This window comes from Hemitrygon akajei, chromosome 14 (genome assembly GCF_048418815.1).
Source record: "Hemitrygon akajei chromosome 14, sHemAka1.3, whole genome shotgun sequence".
Taxonomy (NCBI): Eukaryota; Metazoa; Chordata; class Chondrichthyes; order Myliobatiformes; family Dasyatidae; genus Hemitrygon; species Hemitrygon akajei.
Window position 1 is genome coordinate 52,479,276 of NC_133137.1, and position 17,946 is coordinate 52,497,221.

Here is a 17,946-nt window from a genome sequence, read left to right on the forward strand (position 1 = left end):
TCTGTGAGCCACATGGAGAGGACATTGATGGGCTGACAGAGTGCATCACTGGTTACATCAACTTCTGTGTGGACTGCAATGTTCCGGCAAGAACTGTCCTTTGTTATTCAAATAACAAACCATGGGTAACAAAGGACATTAAGGACATCCTGAACGCTAAAAAGAGGGCGTTTAGAGATGAAAATAGGGAGGAGCTGAGGACAATACAGAGGGACCTGAAAGCCAAGTTCAGGGAGGCTGAAGGTAGGTATAGGAGGAAGCTTGAGTGGAAACTCCAGCAGAACAACATGAGAGAGGTCTGGAGTGGGATGAGGACCATCACTGGGTTCCGGCAAACTAGCAACCGAGGAGCTGAAGGCAGTGTGGACAGGTCTAACGAACTTAACCTGTTCTTCAACAGATTTGACACTGCGGCCCCTGCCCATCCCCCACATGATTCATCTGTTGTCGGCCCCCAACCAACACATAATCCACTCTCCTCTCCTACCCCTCCTCACAGCCCCCCACCCTGCTCTCATGACTACACCCATCCCCCACCTGAAACCACCACGGTGGGCTTCACAGCTGAACAGGTGAGAACGTCTCCACCCAAGCAAGGCTGCAGGCCCGGATGGTGTCAGCCCCAGGGTGCTCAGAGCCTGTGCCCCCCAGCTATGTGGAGTACTTCACCATGTCTTCAACCTGAGCCGGAGTCTCCACAGGGTTCCTTTGCTGTGGAAGACGTCCTGCCTCGTTCCTGTACCGAAGACACCGCGCCCCAGTGGCTCCAATGACTACAGACCGGTGGCATTGACCACCCACATCATGAAGACCCTGGAGAGACTTGTTCTAGAGCTCCGGCCTATGGTTAGGCCACACTTAAACCCCCTCCAGTTTGCCTATCAGCCCCGACTAGGAGTTGAGGATGCCATCGTCTATCTGCTGAACCGTGTCTACGCCCACCTGGACAAGCCGGTGAGCACTGTGAGGGTCATGTTTTTTGACTTCTCCAGTGCATTCAACACCATTCGCCCTGCTCTGCTGGGTGAGAAGCTGACAGTGATGCAGGTGGATGCTTCCCTGGTGTCATGGATTATTGATTACCTAACTGGCAGACCACAGTACGTGCGCTTGCAACACTGTGTGTCAGACAGAGTGGTCAGCAGCACTGGGGCTCCACAGGGGACTGTCCTGTCTCTCTTTCTCTTCACCATCTACACCTCAGGCTTCAACTACCGCACAGAGTCTTGCCATCTTCAGAAGTTTTCTGATGACTCTGCCATAGTTGGATGCATCAGCAAGGGAGATGAGGCAGAGTACAGGGCTACGGTGGGAAACTTTGTCACATGGTGCGAGCAGAATCATCTGCAGCTTAATGTGAAAAAGACTAAGGAGCTGGTGGTGGACCTGAGGAGGGCCAAGGCACCGGTGACCCCTGTTTCCATCCAAGGGGTCAGTGTGGACATGGTGGAGGATTACAGATACCTGGGGATACGAATGGACAATAAACCGGACTGGTCAAAGAACACTGAGGCTGTCTACAAGAAGAGTCAGAGCCGTCTCTATTTCCTGAGGAGATTGAGGTCCTCTAACATCTGCCGGACGATGATGAGGATGTTCTATGAGGCTGTGGTGGCCAGTGCTATCATGTTTGCTGTTGTGTGCTGGGGCAGCAGGCTGAGGGTAGCAGACACCAACAGAATCAACAAACTCATTCGTAAAGCCAGTGATGTTGTGGGGGTGGAACTGGACTCTCTGACGGTGGTGTCTGAAAAGAGGATGCTGTCCAAGTTGCATGCCATCTTGGACAATGACTCCCATCCACTCCATAATGTACTGGTTAGGCACAGGAGTACATTCAGCCAGAGACTCATTCCACCGAGATGTAACACTGAGCGTCATAGGAAGTCATTCCTACCTGTGGCCATCAAACTTTACAACTCCTCCCTTGGAGTGTCACACACCCTGAGGCAATAGGCTGGTCCTGGACTTATTTCCACTTGGCATGATTAACATTATTATTTAATTATTTATGGTTTTACATTGCTATATTTCTTCACTATTCTTGGTTGGTGTGGCTGTAACGAAACCCAATTTCCCTCGGGATCAATAAAGTATGTCTGTCTGTCTGTTATTTCTACTTTCGGGTTGCGAGATTTTACTTCCGGTCTTTTCTGCCCCAGTGTGCATGCGTGTAACTAATTGATGTGTGGTCGATTTTGCCTTTTACTTAGGCCGAGGTGGGGGATCTTGGGCTTAAAAAGGTTGGTGACCACTATTCTAAATGGATTACTGGGCAGTTGTGCAGGCAAATTCCTGCTCTCTCCACTCACACACAAAGGACTTGATATCCTGTGCTTGTTGCATCCTCTAGTGGTTGTTAGCTGGTAGAACAAGGGTGATGCTCTCCTGAAAGAAAGGACTGGTATTAAGGCAGGGCTTTTCACAACCTTGTGATCTCCCAAATCAGCCTGTAAAATGTAGGCGTGTTGTGCTGTTGATAGGCGGCAGCCAGACCTTGCACAGCAAGATACCACAGCATATCCGAGCTGATGGTTAACTTGCTTCCAGCAATCAGGGCCAGGCAAATCAGGGAAAAATCAGAAATCAAAATCAGATGAATTCTCGCTGACACAAGCCATGATTTGTGACAGCAGTAAAGTACAAGACGTAAAATTACTGCAAGTTACAAAAGTCAACAAGTAAGTTGTGCAAAATTGGAATAGTGTGGTGGTGTTAATGAACCGGTCAGAAATCTGACGGCCAAGGGGAAGAAGCTGCAGCTAAAATGTGAATTGTGGCTCTTCATATCACATGAACACACGTCGATCTGTTCAAACCATAGATCTGGACTTCATATTACAGCACGTCAACTCCCCTGGAATATATGTCAGGATTCTCTTCATCGATCTCAGTTCATCCTTCAACTTCCGGGCACTTCCGGTAAGATGGTGGCATATTTGATCGCAGTGGCTTCTATAGGGACAACTGAAGATGTTATGGTCTCTTTTAAATGTATTTGTTACGATTCCAAGACACTGCTGGATATTAAGAGCTTAAAGTACTGCAGGTCTACCCCGTCAGCGAGTTGCTCCAGACGGAGCTGGACTGGATGTGGATTGTGGTGCGTGAAGATGGTGTGCAATCTCAACAGCCAGTGATGGTCTTAGCCGCTTTTCTTGTGATTGCAACACCCTTTTGGACAGTGTTAATGTGGAATGACTCGAGCCGCAGTGCCACCTGTTTACAGCCACCCATGAGAGATGTGCTAAAGTCGGAGGTGGTGTGGTGGGGCACTCAAGCTGGAGTTGGTGCTGACCCCAGTGTTTGATGAGCAGAAGACATGCCATTTTGTGTTTGACTGCAGACTACTGCAACACTCGTGGACTCAGGGTCTTGGACTATATATATATTTTGTGTGACAGTATTTTACTGATACTGTATATATGGTGGAAAGCGGCCAGTGAGTGAGTGGGCCAGTGAAGGAGTGGAGATTTGAGGCTTTGACTCGAGAGGCTACGATGAGAAGAGGCGGAGGACAAGCTTCACTCCAAGTGAGGTAAGGCTGGGTAAGTTCCTTTCAAAGGAGGAAGTTTCAAAAGTTGAGTTAAGCATTGGGTAGGTCATGGCAGCTGAGATCGGCCCCGTGGTTTCCTGCAGCATGTGGGAAATCAGGGATACTTCCAGTGTCCCTGACGACTATGTGTGCAGGAAGTGTGTCCAACTGCAGCTTCTGGCAGACCGCATTGACCGTCTGGAGCTGCAATTGGATTTATACTGGAGCATCCACGATGCTGAGAAAGACGTGAATAGCACGTTCAGTGAGTTGGCCACACCGCAGGTAAAGGCTACACAGGCAGAAAGGGAAAGGGTGGCCACTAGACAGCGTAGCAGTAGGCAGGTAGTGCAGGAGTCCCCTGAGGTCATCTCCCTCCTAAACAGATATACTGTTGGGGGGAGATGTCTCATCAGGGGAAGGCAGCAGCAGCCGAGTTCATTGCACCATGGGTGGCTCTGCGGCACAGGAGGGAAGGAAAAGGAGTGGGAGAGCTATAGTGATAGGGGATTCGATTGTAAGGGGAATAGATAGGCGTTTCTGCAGCTGCAAACGAGACTCCAGGATGGTATGTTGCCTCCCTGGTGCAAGGGTCAAGGATGTCTCTGAGCGGCTGCAGGACATTCTGGAATGGGAGGGTGAACAGCCATAGGTACCAACGATATAGGTAAAAAACAGGATGAGGTCCTACAAGGTGAATTCAGGGAGTTAGGAGATAAACTAAAAAGTAGGACCACAAAGGTAATAATCTCTCGATTACTACCAGTGCCACGTGCTAGTCAGAGTAGAAATAGGAGGATATTTCAGATGAATACGTGGCTTGAAAAATGGTGCAAGGGGGAGGGATTCAAATTTCTGGGGCATTGGAACCAGTTCTGGGGGAGGTGGGACCGGTATAAACAGGACGTTCTGCACCTGGGCTGGACTGAAACCAATGTCCTAGGGGGAGCGTTTGCTACTGCTGTTCAGGAGGATTTAAACTAATGTGGCAGGGGGGTGGGAACAAGTGCAGAGAGACAGAGGGGTGTAAAATGAGGATAGAAGCAAAAGGTAGTAAGGTGAAAAGTAAAAGTGGCAGACAGGCAAATCCAGGGCAAAAAGCAAAAAGAGCCACTTTTCAACATAATTGTATAAGGGCTAAGAGTGTTGTAAAAACAAGCCTGAAGGCTTTGTGTGTCAATGCGAGGAGCATTCGTAACAAGGTGGATGAATTGAATGTGCAGGTAGTTATTAATGAATATGATATAGTTGGGATCACAGAGACATGGCTCCAGGGTGACCAAGGATGGGAGCTCAACATCCAGGGATATTCAATATTCAGGAGGGATAGACAGGAAAGAAAAGGAGGTGGGGTAGCATTGCTGGTTAGAGAGGAGATTAACACAATAGAAAGGAAGGACATTAGCCTGGAGGATGTGGAATTGATATGGGTAGAGCTGCATAACACTAAGGGGCAGAAAACTCTGGTGGGAGTTGTGTACAGGCCACCTAACAGTAGTAGTGAGGTTGGGGATGGCATTAAACAGGAAATTAGGAATGCGTGCAATAAAGGAACAGTAGTTATAATGGGTGACTTCAATCTACATATAGATTAGGTGAACCAAATTGGTAAGGGTGCTGAGGAAGAGGATTTCTTGGAATGTATGCGGGATGGTTTTCTGAACCAACATGTCGAGGAACCAACTAGAGAGCAGGCCATTCTAGATTGGGTATTGAGCAATGAGGAAGGGTTAGTTAGTAATCTTGTCATGCGAGGCCCCTTGGGTAAGAGTGACCATAATATGGTGGAATTCTTCATTAAGATGGAGAGTGACATAGTTAATTCAGAAACAAAGGTTCTGAACTTAAAGAAGGGTAACTTTGAAGGTATGAGACGTGAATTAGCTAAGATAGACTGGCAAAATGATACTTAAAGGGTTGACAGTGGATATGCAATGGCAAGCATTTAAAAATCGCATCGATGAACTACAACAATTGTTCATCCCAGTCTGGCAAAAGAATAAACCAGGGAAGGTAGTGCACCCATGGCTGACAAGGGAAATTAGGGATAGTATCAAGTCCAAAGAAGAAACATACAAATTAGCAAAAAAAAGCAGCACACCTGAGGACTGGGAGAAATTCAGAGACCAGCAGAGGAGGACAAAGGGCTTAATTAGGAAAGGGAAAAAAGATTATGAGAGAAAGCTGGCAGGGAACATAAAAACTGACTGTAAAAGCTTTTATAGATACGTGAAAAGAAAAAGATTGGTCAAGTCAAATGTAGGTCCTTTACAGTCAGAAACAGGTGAATTGATCATAGGGAACAAAGACATGGCAGACCAATTGAATAACTACTTTGGTTCTGGCTTCACTAAGGAGGACATAAATAATCTTCTGGAAATAGTAAGGGACCGAGGGTCTAGTGAGATGGAGGAACTGAGGGAAATACATGTTAGTAGGGAAGTGGTGTTAGGTAAATTGAAGGGATTAAAGGCAGATAAATCCCCAGAGCCAGATGGTCTGCATCCCAGAGTGCTTAAGGGCCCAAGAAATAGTGGATGCATTAGAGATAATTTTTCAAAACTCTTTAGATTCTGGATTAGTTCCTGAGGATTGGAGGGTGGCTAATGTAACCCCACTTTTTAAAAAAGGAGGGAGAGAGAAACCCGGGAATTATAAACCGGTTAGTCTGACATTGGTGGTGGGGAGAATGCTAGAGTCGGTTATCAAAGATGTGATAACAGCACATTTGGAAAGAGGTGAAATGATCCGACAAAGTCAGCATGGATTTGTGAAAGGAAAATCATGTCTGACGAATCTTATAGAATTTTTTGAAGATGTAACTAGTAGAGTGGATAGGGGAGAGCCAGTGGATGTGGTATATTTAGATTTTCAAAAGGCTTTTGACAAGGTCCCACACAGGAGATTAGTGTGCAAACTTAAAGCACACGGTATTGGGGGTATGGTATTGATGTGGATAGAGAATTGGTTGGCAGACAGGAAGCAAAGAGTGGGAGTAAACGGGACCTTTTCAGAATGGCAGGCAGTGACTAGTGGGGTACCACAAGGCTCAGTGCTGGGACCCCAGTTGTTTACAATATATATTAATGATTTAGACAAGGGAATTAAATGCAGCATCTCCAAGTTTGCAGATGACACGAAGCTGGGCGGCGGTCTGTGAGGAGGATGCTAAGAGGATGCAGGGTGACTTGGATAGGTTAGGTGAGTGGGCAAATTCATGGCAGATGCAGTTTAATGTGGATAAATGTGAGGTTATCCACTTTGGTTGCAAGAACAGGAAAACAGATTATCATCTGAACGGTGGCCGATTAGGAAAAGGGGAGGTGCAACGAGACCTGGGTATCATTGTACACCAGTCATTGAAGGTGGGCATGCAGGTACAGCAGGCGGTGAAAAAGGCAAATGGTATGTTGGCATTCATAGCAAAAGGATTTGAGTACAGGAGCAGGGAGGTTCTGCTGCAGTTGTACAAGGCCTTGGTGAGACCGCACCTAGAATATTGTGTGCAGTTTTGGTCCCCTAATCTGAGGAAAGACATTCTTGCCATAGAGGGAGTACAGAGAAGGTTAACCAGATTGATTCCCGGGATGGTAGGACTTTCATAAGAAGAAAGACTGGATCGACTAGGCTTATACTCACTGGAATTTAGAAGATTGAGGGGGGATCTTATTGAAATGTATAAAATTCTAAAGGGATTGGACAGGCTAGATGCAGGAAGATTGTTTCCGATGTTGGGGAAGTCCAGAACGAGGGGTCACAGTTTAAGGATAAAGGGGAAGCCTTTTAGGACCGAGATGAGGAAAAACTTCTTCACACAGAGAGTGGTGAATCTGTGGAATTCTCTGCCACAGGAAACAGTTGAGGCTGGTTCATTGGCTATATTTAAGAGTAAGTTAGATATGGCCCTTGTGGCTAAAGGGATCAGGGGGTATGGAGAGAAAGCAGGTACAGGGTTCTGAGTTGGATGATCAGCCATGATCATAATGAATGGTGGTGCAGTCTCGAAGGGCCGAATGGCCTACTCCTGCACCTATTTTCTATGTTTTTATGTTTCTATGTGCCTTGTGCTGTGTGTGACAGATGGTACTGTGTTTTGCACCTTGGCCCCGGCGTAACAGTGTTTCATTTGTCTGTATTCGCAGGTGTTTATGTATGGTTGAATGACAATTAGACTTGAACTTGTGTGAGGGAAGATAGGCAGGTGATAGAGAAGGGGAGCGCTCAGACTGAAGATGTAGGGGAGAAGGAAGAAAAAGATAATAAAGTTGATCACATCGTTAGGGATAAACTGAGAGGAAGAGGTGGAGAGTTTCTTAAATGCATCTATTTTAATGCTAGGAGCATTGTAAGAAAGGTGGATGAGCTTAGAGCATGGATTGATACCTGGAAATATGATGTTGTAGCTATTAGTGAAACATGGTTGCAGGAGTGATGTGATTGGCAGCTAAATATTCCTGGATTTCATTGCTTCAGGTGTGATAGAATCAGAGGGGCAAGAGGAGGAGGTGTTGCATTGCTTGTCCGAGAAAATATTACAGCAGTGCTTTGGCAGGATAGATTACAGGGCTCATCTAGGGAGACTATTTGGGTGGAATTGAGGAATAGGAAAGGTGTAGTAACACTTATAGGGGTGTATTATAGACCACCTAATGGGGAGCGAGAATTGGAGGAGCAAATTTGTAAGGAGATAGCAGATATTTGTAGTAAGCACAAGGTTCTGATTGTGGGAGATTTTAATTTTCCACACATAGACTGGGAAGCCCATTCTGTAAAAGGGCTGGATGGTTTGGAGTTTGTAAAATGTGTGCAGGATAGCTTTTTGCAGCAATACATAGAGGTACCGACTAGAGAAGGGGCAGTGTTGGTTCTCCTGTTAGGGAATGAGATAGGTCAGGTGATGGACGTATGTGTTGGGGAATACTTCGGGTCCAGTGATCACAATACCATTAGTTTCAATATAATTATGGAGAAAGATAGGACTGGACCCAGGGTTGAGATTTTTGATTGGAGGAAGGCTAACTTTGAGGAGATGCGAAAGGATTTAGAAAGAGTGGATTGGGACAATTTGTTTTATGGGAAGGATGTAATAGAGAAATGGAGGTCATTTAAAGGAGAAATTTTGAGGGTACAGAATCTTTATGTTCCTGTTAGTTTGAAAGGAAAGGTTAAAAGTTTGAGAGTGCCATGGTTTTCAAGGGATATTGGAAACTCGGTTCAGAAAAAGAGGGAGATCTACAATAAATATAGGCAGCAAGGAGTAAATGAGGTGCTCGAGGAATATAAAGAATGTAAAAAGAATCTTAAGAAAGAAATTAGAAAAGCTAAAAGAAGATATGAGGTTGCTTTGGCAAGTAAGGTGAAAATAAATCCAAAGGGTTTCTACAGTTATATTAATAGCAAAAGGATAGTGAGGGATAAAATTGGTCCCTTAGAGTATCAGAGTGGACAGCTATGTGTGGAGCCGAAAGAGATGGGGGAGATTTTGAACAATTTATTTTCTTCGGTATTCACTGAGGAGAAGGACATTGAATTGTGTAAGGTAAGGGAAACAAGTCGGGAAGTTATGGAAACTATGACGATTAAAGAGGAGGAAGTACTGGCGCTTTTAAGGACTATAAAAGTGGATAAATCTCCGGGTCCTGACAGGATATTCCCTAGGACCTTGAGGGAAGTTAGTGCAGAAATAGCAGGGGTTCTGACAGAAATATTTCAAATGTCATTAGAAATGGGGATGGTGCCGGAGGATTGGCATATTGCTCATGTAGTTCCATTGTTTAAAAAGGGTTCTAAGAGTAAATCTAGCAATTATAGGCCTGTCAGTTTGACGTCAGTGGTGGGTAAATTAATGGAAAGTATTCTTAAAGATGGTATATATAATTATCTGGATAGACAGGGTCTGATTAGGAATAGTCAGCATAGATTTGTGCGTGGAATGTCATGTTTGACAAATCTTATTGAACTTTTTGAAGAGGTTACGAGGAAAGTTGACGAGGGTAAAGTAGTGAATGTTGTCTAAATGGACTTCAGTAAGACCTTTGACAAGGTTCCGCATGGAAGGTTAGTTAGGAAGGTTCAATCGTTAGGTATTAATATTGAAGTAGTAAAATGGATTCAACAGTGGCTAGATGGGAGGTGCCAGAGAGTAGTGGTGGATAACTGTTTGTCAGGTTGGAGGCCGGTGACTAGTGGTGTGCCTCAGGGATCTGTACTGGGTCCAATGTTGCTTGTCATATACATTAATGATTTAGATGATGGGGTGGTAAATTGGATTAGTAAGTATGCAGATGATACTAAGGTAGATGGTGTTGTGGATAATGAAGTAGGTTTTCAAAGCTTGCAGAGAGATTTAGGCCAGTTAGAAGAGTGGGCTGAATGATGGCAGATGGAGTTTAATGCTGATAAGTGTGAGGTGCTATATTTTGGTAGGAGTAAACCAAGTAGGACATACATTGTAAATGGTAGGGCATTGAAGAATGCAGTAGAACAGAGTGATCTAGGAATAATGGTGCATAGTTCCCTGAAGGTGGAATCTCATGTGGATAGGGTGGTGAAGAAAGCTTTTGGTATGCTGCCCTTTATAAATCAGAGCATTGAGCATAGGAGTTGGGATGTAACGTTAAAATTGTACAAGGCATTGGTAAGGCTGAATTTGGAGTATTGTGTACAGTTCTGGTCACCGAATTATAGGAAAAGATATCAACAAAATAGAGAGAGCACAGAGAAGATTTACTAGAATGTTACCTTGGCTTCAGCACCTAAGTTACAGGGAAAGGTTGAACAAGTTATGTCTTTATTCTTTGGAGTGTAGAAGGTTGAGGGGGGACTTGATAGAGGTATTTAAAATAATGAGGGGGATAGATAGAATTGACGTGGATAGGCTTTTTCCATTGAGAGTAGGGGAGATTCAAACAAGAGGACATGATTTGAGAGTTAGAGGGCAAAAGTTTAAGGGTAACACGAGGGGGAATTTCTGTACTCAGAGAGTGGTAGCTGTGTGGAATGAGCTTCCAGAAGTGGTAGTGGCAGGTTCGGTATTGTCATTTAAAGTAAAATTGGATTGGAATATGGACAGGAAAGGAAAGGAGGGTTATGGGCTGAGTGCGGGCCAGTGGGACTAGGTGAGAGTAAGCGTCGGCAAGAACTAGAAGGGCCGAGATGTTTCCGTGCTGTAATTATTGTATGGTTATATGGTTGATCTTGGTTCCATCATTCCTGAGCTTCTGCACCAGAACCTCCAAAGCTAACGTACCAGGTCCCATCAGCAGGTGGATAAGTAACTTCCTCTCTGACAGGAGGCAGTGTGTGAGACTAGGCAAGCACATCTCCACATCCTGCTCAGGGGTGCGCCACAGGGGTGTGTTCTCTCCCCTCTCCTATTTTCTCCATACCAATGATTGTGTTTCCAGTGACTCATCAGATAAACCGATGAAGTTTGCGGATGACCATTGGACCAATCAGCAGAGGTGACGAATCCAAGTATGACTAGGAAGTATGCAAGCTGGTGTCCTGGTGCAACCACAACAACTTGGGGTTGAATGCTCTCAAAATTGTGGAGGTGCATATCGACTTAAGGAGAAATGTATCTCCTCCTCATCCACTCAACGTCAACACCGTTTCCACATGCAGGCTCCTGGGCATGTTTATTACACAGGAGAACCGTATCACCTTCATTAACACAAAGGCTCAGCAGAGGATGCACTTCTTGTGGCATTTGGTAAAATTCCATCTTTCCCAGAACATCATGGTTCAATTCTACACTGCTATCATAGAGAGCTTCCTCACATCAGCCATTACTGTCTGGTTTAGTGCTGCGTTTTCTCACATTATTTGAAAATTACAGCAAAAAATCAGGCCAGCAGAAAAGTTCATTGGCTGCAGTCTACGATCACTGTATGTGCCCAGGACAAAGAAGCTGGCAGGAAAATCATTGCTGACGCCACTCACCCAGCAGACTTTTTTTAGAAGTTCCCTTTTGGAAAGTGTTACAGGGCTATTAAAACAAGAACCTCACACTATCTTAAAAGTTCCATCCCCAGGTGGTTAATCTGTTCAACCATTCTAGGTATCCCTACAGCCTCTCTATCTAGTGCTTTCCTGGCATATATGATGAATGAACTTTTCCTGAGCTTCCAGCCGGATACAAATGTCGATTTTAACTGATATTTCGATGACAAACTCTGCCATCTTCATTAGGGATGATGCCTGGGCGTGTCTTGTCCAGGGTGATATTTATATCCCTGTAGTCTGTTCCTCCTGATCGGTTAGTCGTCATCCAATCACTTTCTGCTGTCCTACCTTGTTCACAATCACATTCCAGTTCTTACTTGGAGCGAGACCTTCTTCTTTGTTGAAATGATTTTCCTCGACTTTTATTTCAATGGCTTCCTTCACCATGCAGTCCTAAAGCCATTGGCATGGCACAATAGGTTTATGCTGTCGAGATCAATCTTGTGGCCATTGCAAATGAAATACAAAGACTAACAAACAACTAATCAGCAAAATTCAAACTGCAAATACAAAAGAACAAATGATGATAATGATAATAATAAATAAATAAATAAATAGATAGATAGATAGATAATACTGAGAACATGAGTTGTAGAGTCCTTAAATGTGAGTGCATAGATTGTAGAAACGGTTCAGTGTTGAAGTGACTGAAGTTGTCCACACTGGGTCAGTAGCCTGATGTTGGAAGGGTAATTACTGTCCCTGAACTTGGTTGTGTGGGTTCTGATGGCAGCAGCAACAAGAGAGCATGGCATGGATCTCGGGGGTCCTTGATAATGGATGCTGCTGTCTTGTGGCAGTTCTCCTTGTAGATGTGCTTAATGGTGGGGAGAGCTTTTCCTGTGATGGACTGGGCTGTATCCACTACTTTTTGTAGGCTTTTCCATTCCTTAACATTGATGTTTCCATACCACGCCATGATCCATACCAGGACATTCTGCACTGTGCACCTATTGAACTTTGTTATCGTTTTAGATGACATGCCAAATCTGTACAAACTTATAAGAAAATAGAGGTGCTGCTATGCCTTCTTTGTAATAGTACTTACATGCTAGTCCCAGGACAGATCCTCTGAAATGATAACCCCAAGGAATTTAAAGTTACTGACCCTCTCCATCTCTGGGACCTTTATGAACACTAGCTCAAGTGGCCCAGATATGCTGCTTTAAATTGGTAAATGGATTGGTTACTGTTAACTAATTAACTTACAATGAGAATAGGTTATAGGGAAATGTGGGGAAATACAATTAGGATTCCTCCGAGGACGAGTTAATATTTGATGGGACAAATGACCTCCTTCAACATTGTAAGAGAATGTGAATTATGTGAACAGATGTAAAAACTGCTTTCCTTAAACAATTATGCCCATAATTGTGCAGCTGACGATCAACACTGGTGCACCTCAGGGGTGTGTGCTTAGCCCACTGCTCTACTCTCTCTATACTAGAACTAGGGGACATTACCTCAAGATTCAGGGGAGAAGATTTAGGATGGAGATGAGGAGAAACTGTTTTTCCCAGAGAGTGGTGAATCTGTGGAATTCTCTGCCCAGGGAAGCAGTTGAGGCTTCTTCACTAAATATATTTAAGAAACAGTTAGATAGGTTTTTACATTGTAAGGGAATTAAGGGTTATGGAGAAAAGGCCAGGTAGATGGAGTTGAGTTTACGGACAGATCAGCCATGATCTTATTGAACAGTGGGGCAGGCTCGATGGGCCAGATGGCCTATTCCTGCTCCTATTTCTTATGTTCTTATGTTATGTTCTTATACCCATGACTGTGTGGCTAGGCATAGCTCAAATACCACCTATAAATTTGCTGATGAGACAACCATTGTTGGTAGAATCTCAGATGGAGACAAAAGGGCGTACAGGAGCGAGATATGCCAACTAGTGAAGTGGTTTCACAGCAACAACCTTGCATTCAACGTCAGTAAGATGAAAGAGCTGATTGTGGACTTCAGGAAGTGTAAGACGAAGGAACACATACCAATCTGAATAGAGGGATCAGAATTGGAGAGAGTGAGCAGTTTCAAGTTCCTGGGTGTCAAGATCTCTGAGGATCTAACCTGGTCCCAACATATTGATGCAGTTTTAAAGAAGGCAAGACAGCGACTATACTTCATTAGGAGTTTGAAAAGATTTGGTATGTCAACAAATACACTCAAAAGCATCTATAGATGTACTGTGAAGAGTATTCTGACAGGCTGCATCGCTGTCTGGTATGGGGGAGTGGGGGAAGGCTACTTCACAAGACTGAGAGAAGCTGCAGTGGATTGTAAGTTTGGTCGGCTCCATCTTGGGTATGAGCCTACAAAGTACCCAGGACATCTTCAAGGAGCGGTGTCTCAAAAAGGCAGCGCCCATTATTAAGGGTTTCCAGCACTCAGGGCATGTCCTTTTCTCACTGTTATCATCAGGTAGGAGGTACAGAAGCCTGAAGACACACACTCAGCGATTCACGAACAGCTTCTTACCCTCTGCCAGCTGATTCCTAAGTGGACATTGAACCCATGAACACTACCTCACTTTCTTAATATATATTATTTCTGTTTTATTGCATGAGTTTTAATCTATTCAATATATGTACAGCCGGCCCAACTTATCCACAAGGGATTGGTTCCGGGACCCCTCGCGAATACCAAAATCCGCGGATGCTCAAGTCCCTTATTTAACCTGTCTCAGTGCGGTGGATATTAGGACCCAGCAGCAGAGATCTGAATCCGCAGTGTTCTGTTCATGAAAATAATCACGATAGCGATTAAAATAAAGTGGAAATAATAAAGCGATCGGAAAGAGGTGAAAAGCCATCAGTCATTGGAAAAGTGTTAGGCTTCGTCGGTCAATGATCGGAACAGTTTTAAAGGATAAAGTGAGAAAGGCTGTGCCCCAATGAAAGCTACAATTATTACTAAGCAACACAGTGGTTTAATTATTGGGTTTGGGGGTCACTGGATCGAACTCGGGAACTTCTGTTCCCAAGCCTGGCGCTGAAACATATGTTCTCAAGTGTTTTATATGCATAGAAAGGTAAAATATATACTATATACGAATGCAAACGTTTGACTAACTGACGCTAAATAATACCGGATGTACCTGTTCCCACTTACTTAGTAAGAGAACTTCCGATTTTTTTCAATCCCGATCCACGATAACCCACGCACATCCTCCCGTATACTTTAAATCATTTCTAGATTACTTATAACAGCTAATACAATGTAAATGCTATGTAAAATAGTTGTTATACTTCATTGTTTAGGGAATAATGACAAGAAAAAAAGTCTGTACATGCTTGAACAACAAGTGCTGGAAGAGCACTTCTGAGTTTTCGCGATTCACGGTTGGCTGAATTCGCAGATAAGGAGGGCCGACTGTATACTGCAATCGATTTATTGATTTATTTATTTATTTTTCTTATTATTTTATTATTATGCATTGCACTGAACTGCTGCTGCTAAGTTAACAAATTTCATGACACATGCCAGTGATAATAAACCTGATTCTGATTCTGAAAATTTTCCACTGATCTGATTCTTATTTGATTGGGTGTCTTCCCCGCAGGTGTTTGAAGGTCTGAAGGCATTCCGAGGGGTGGACAACAAGATTCGGCTATTCCGACCCATGATGAACATGGACCGGATGCTGAAATCAACCATTAGGGCTGCTCTTCCTGTGAGTACTGTGAAATGGGTGTGTTGCTATTTACCTCTACCAGATGATTCTTTCAGATTGTCACAACTCCTAATAATTCTGTGGAATTTCTCTGGTTCCGCAATGCCTGTTCCAGAGATTGAGCAAATTTGCTGATTGGTGCAAGTTGGTCCATCACAGAGTTATAGACCAATGCAGCAGGATTACAGGCCATTCAGCCCGATCAGCTCATGTTGACATTGGTGCCCATCCAACTAGTCCCAGTTTGTAACATTTGGCCCATATCTTACCAAGCCACACCTGTGCAATTACCAATCTGAGTGCTTCTTAAATGATACTATTGTACCTGCCTCAACTACTTCCTCTGGCAACTCATTCCATACTCAGCACCTGCCTCTCAGATCCCTTTTAAATCCCCTCTAACCCTAAGTCTACTCCCCCTAGTTTGGACTCTCCTACTCTGGGGAAAGACTGTTAACATCCATCTTATCTGTGTCTCTGATAATTATAAACATTTCTATAAGATTGCCTCTCATCCTCCGACGCTCCAAGGAATAAACACCTATCCCTGACAACTCTCAAGTCCTGGCAACATCCCTGTAAGTCTTTTCTGAACTTTCCAGTTTAACCATATCTTTCTTATATCAGGGTTACCAAAGCTGTACGTAATAGTCCAAGTGGGGTTTCATCAATGTCTGTGTTTAACTGCAACATAACGTCCCGACCCCCGTACTCAGTGCCCTGAATGATGAAGGCTAACATGCTAATGTCCCGACCCCCGTACTCAATGATGAAGGCTAACATGCTGAATGGCTTCACCACCCAGTGATGCCGCTTTCAATGAATTCCTCAGTCCAGCTGTTCCATTTCACTCCCTAATGCCCTACCATTCATAGTGCAAGTCCCACACGAGTTTTACTTCCCAAAATGCATCACTTCACACTTGCCTCGTATTGAAATCCATTTGCCACCTCTTAGCCCACGATGTTGTGCTGAACTAAAGGTATTGACACCTAATACCTTCTGCCTGCACACGGTCCATGCCCCCACATTCTTTGCATGTTCAGGCACCTATCTAAGAGCTTCTTAATGCCCCTCACATTTGCTTTCTCCACAACCCTGGTAGTGCATTCCAGGCACCCCACTACTCTCTGTGTTAAAAAGCTTGCCCTGTAACAAATCCGTGGAACCTAATCCCTCTCATCTTAAGTATGCCCTGTAACATTAGATGTTTTGACCCTGGGAAAAATATTCTGGCTGTCTGCTCTATCTATGCCTCTCCTAATTTTACAATCACTATCAGATCTCCATAAGACCATAAGTAAAAGGAGCAAAATTAGGCCATTTTGCCCATCAACTCTGTTCCGCTGTTCCACCATAGCTGATTTATTATCCCTCTCAACCCTATTCTACTGCCTTCTCCCCATAACCTTTGACACCCATACTAATCAAGAACCCATCAATCTCTGCTTTAAATATACCCAATGACCTGGCCTCCACAGCTGTCTGTGGCAATGAATTCCACAGATTTACCACTCTCTGGCTAAAGAAATTCCTCCTCGCATCTTTTCTAAATAGACGTCCCTCTATTTTGAGGCTGTGCCCTCTAGTTCCAGACTGCCCACTATAAGGAATATCCACTCTATCTAGGCCTTTCAATATTTGATAGATTTCAATAAGATCCACCTTCATTCTTTTCAACTCCAGCGAATACAAGATCAGAGCCATCAAGGGCACTTCATACATTAACCCTTTTATACCTGAGATCATTCTTGTGAATCTCCTCTGGACCCTTTCCAATGCCACCACACCTTTTCTTAGATAAGGGACCCAACACTGCTCACAATACTCCAAATACAGTGTGACTACAGAGAATGCTTTATAACACTTCAGCAATAGATCCTTGCTTTTGTATTCTAGTCCTCTCAGAATTATTGCTATCATTGCATTTGCCTTCCTTACCACCGACTCAGCCTGCAAGCTAATCTCTAGGGAATCCAATAGGAGGACTCCCAAGTCCCTTTACACCTCTGATTCTTGAATTTTCTCCCCATTTAAAAATAGTCCATGCCTTTATTCCTAGTGCTGAAGTCCACGACGATCCACTTTCCTACACTGTATTCCATCTGCCAATCCTGTGCCCTTCCCCCAATCTGCCTAACTCCTTCTGCAGACTCCCTGCTTCCTCAACACTACCTGCCCCTCCACCTATCTGTGTATCGTCTGCAAATTTGGCCACAAAGCAATCAATTCTGAGATCCGAATCATTGAAACATAGTCTAAGAAGCGGTCCCCAGCACCATCTCCTGTGAAATAGCACTAGTCACTGGCAGCCAACCAGAAAGGACCCCCTTTATTCACACTCTTTGTCTCTTGCCATTCAGCCAGCCTTCTATCCACGCTTATATCTTTCTTGTAGTACCATGGGCTCTTACCTCATTTAGCAGCCTCACGTGCAGAACCTTGTCAAAGGCCTTCTATGTAAAAAGTCCCCACAGAACCTTCGCCACTCCAGAGCAAACAACACAACTTTGGCCAATCTTTCCAATCAGCTCATATCCTCTAATCCAGGTGGCATCCCGGCAAAAATTCATTCTGCCTGCATTCTCAGTGCCTCTCCCAGATTCTACAACTGATGTACACACCACAGCATTTTATAGTGGTCAGTTAATCTACCAACCTGCTCATCTTTGAGATGTGGACAGAAACCAGAGCACCCAGAAGGAGGCCCATGGACAAGGAGAATATTAAACA

The 17,946-nt window shown here is 44.2% G+C and overlaps 1 protein-coding gene across 1 annotated transcript in view; it reads left to right on the top strand.

Moving 5' to 3' along the window:
* Positions 1–17,946, top strand: part of bcat1 (branched chain amino-acid transaminase 1, cytosolic) — a 108,895-nt gene that overhangs the window by 39,412 nt on the left and 51,537 nt on the right. The window contains exon 4 of the mRNA XM_073066067.1: positions 15,103–15,213. Coding sequence (XP_072922168.1) covers positions 15,103–15,213 — 111 coding nt within the window. The remainder of the gene's footprint in view (positions 1–15,102; positions 15,214–17,946) is intronic.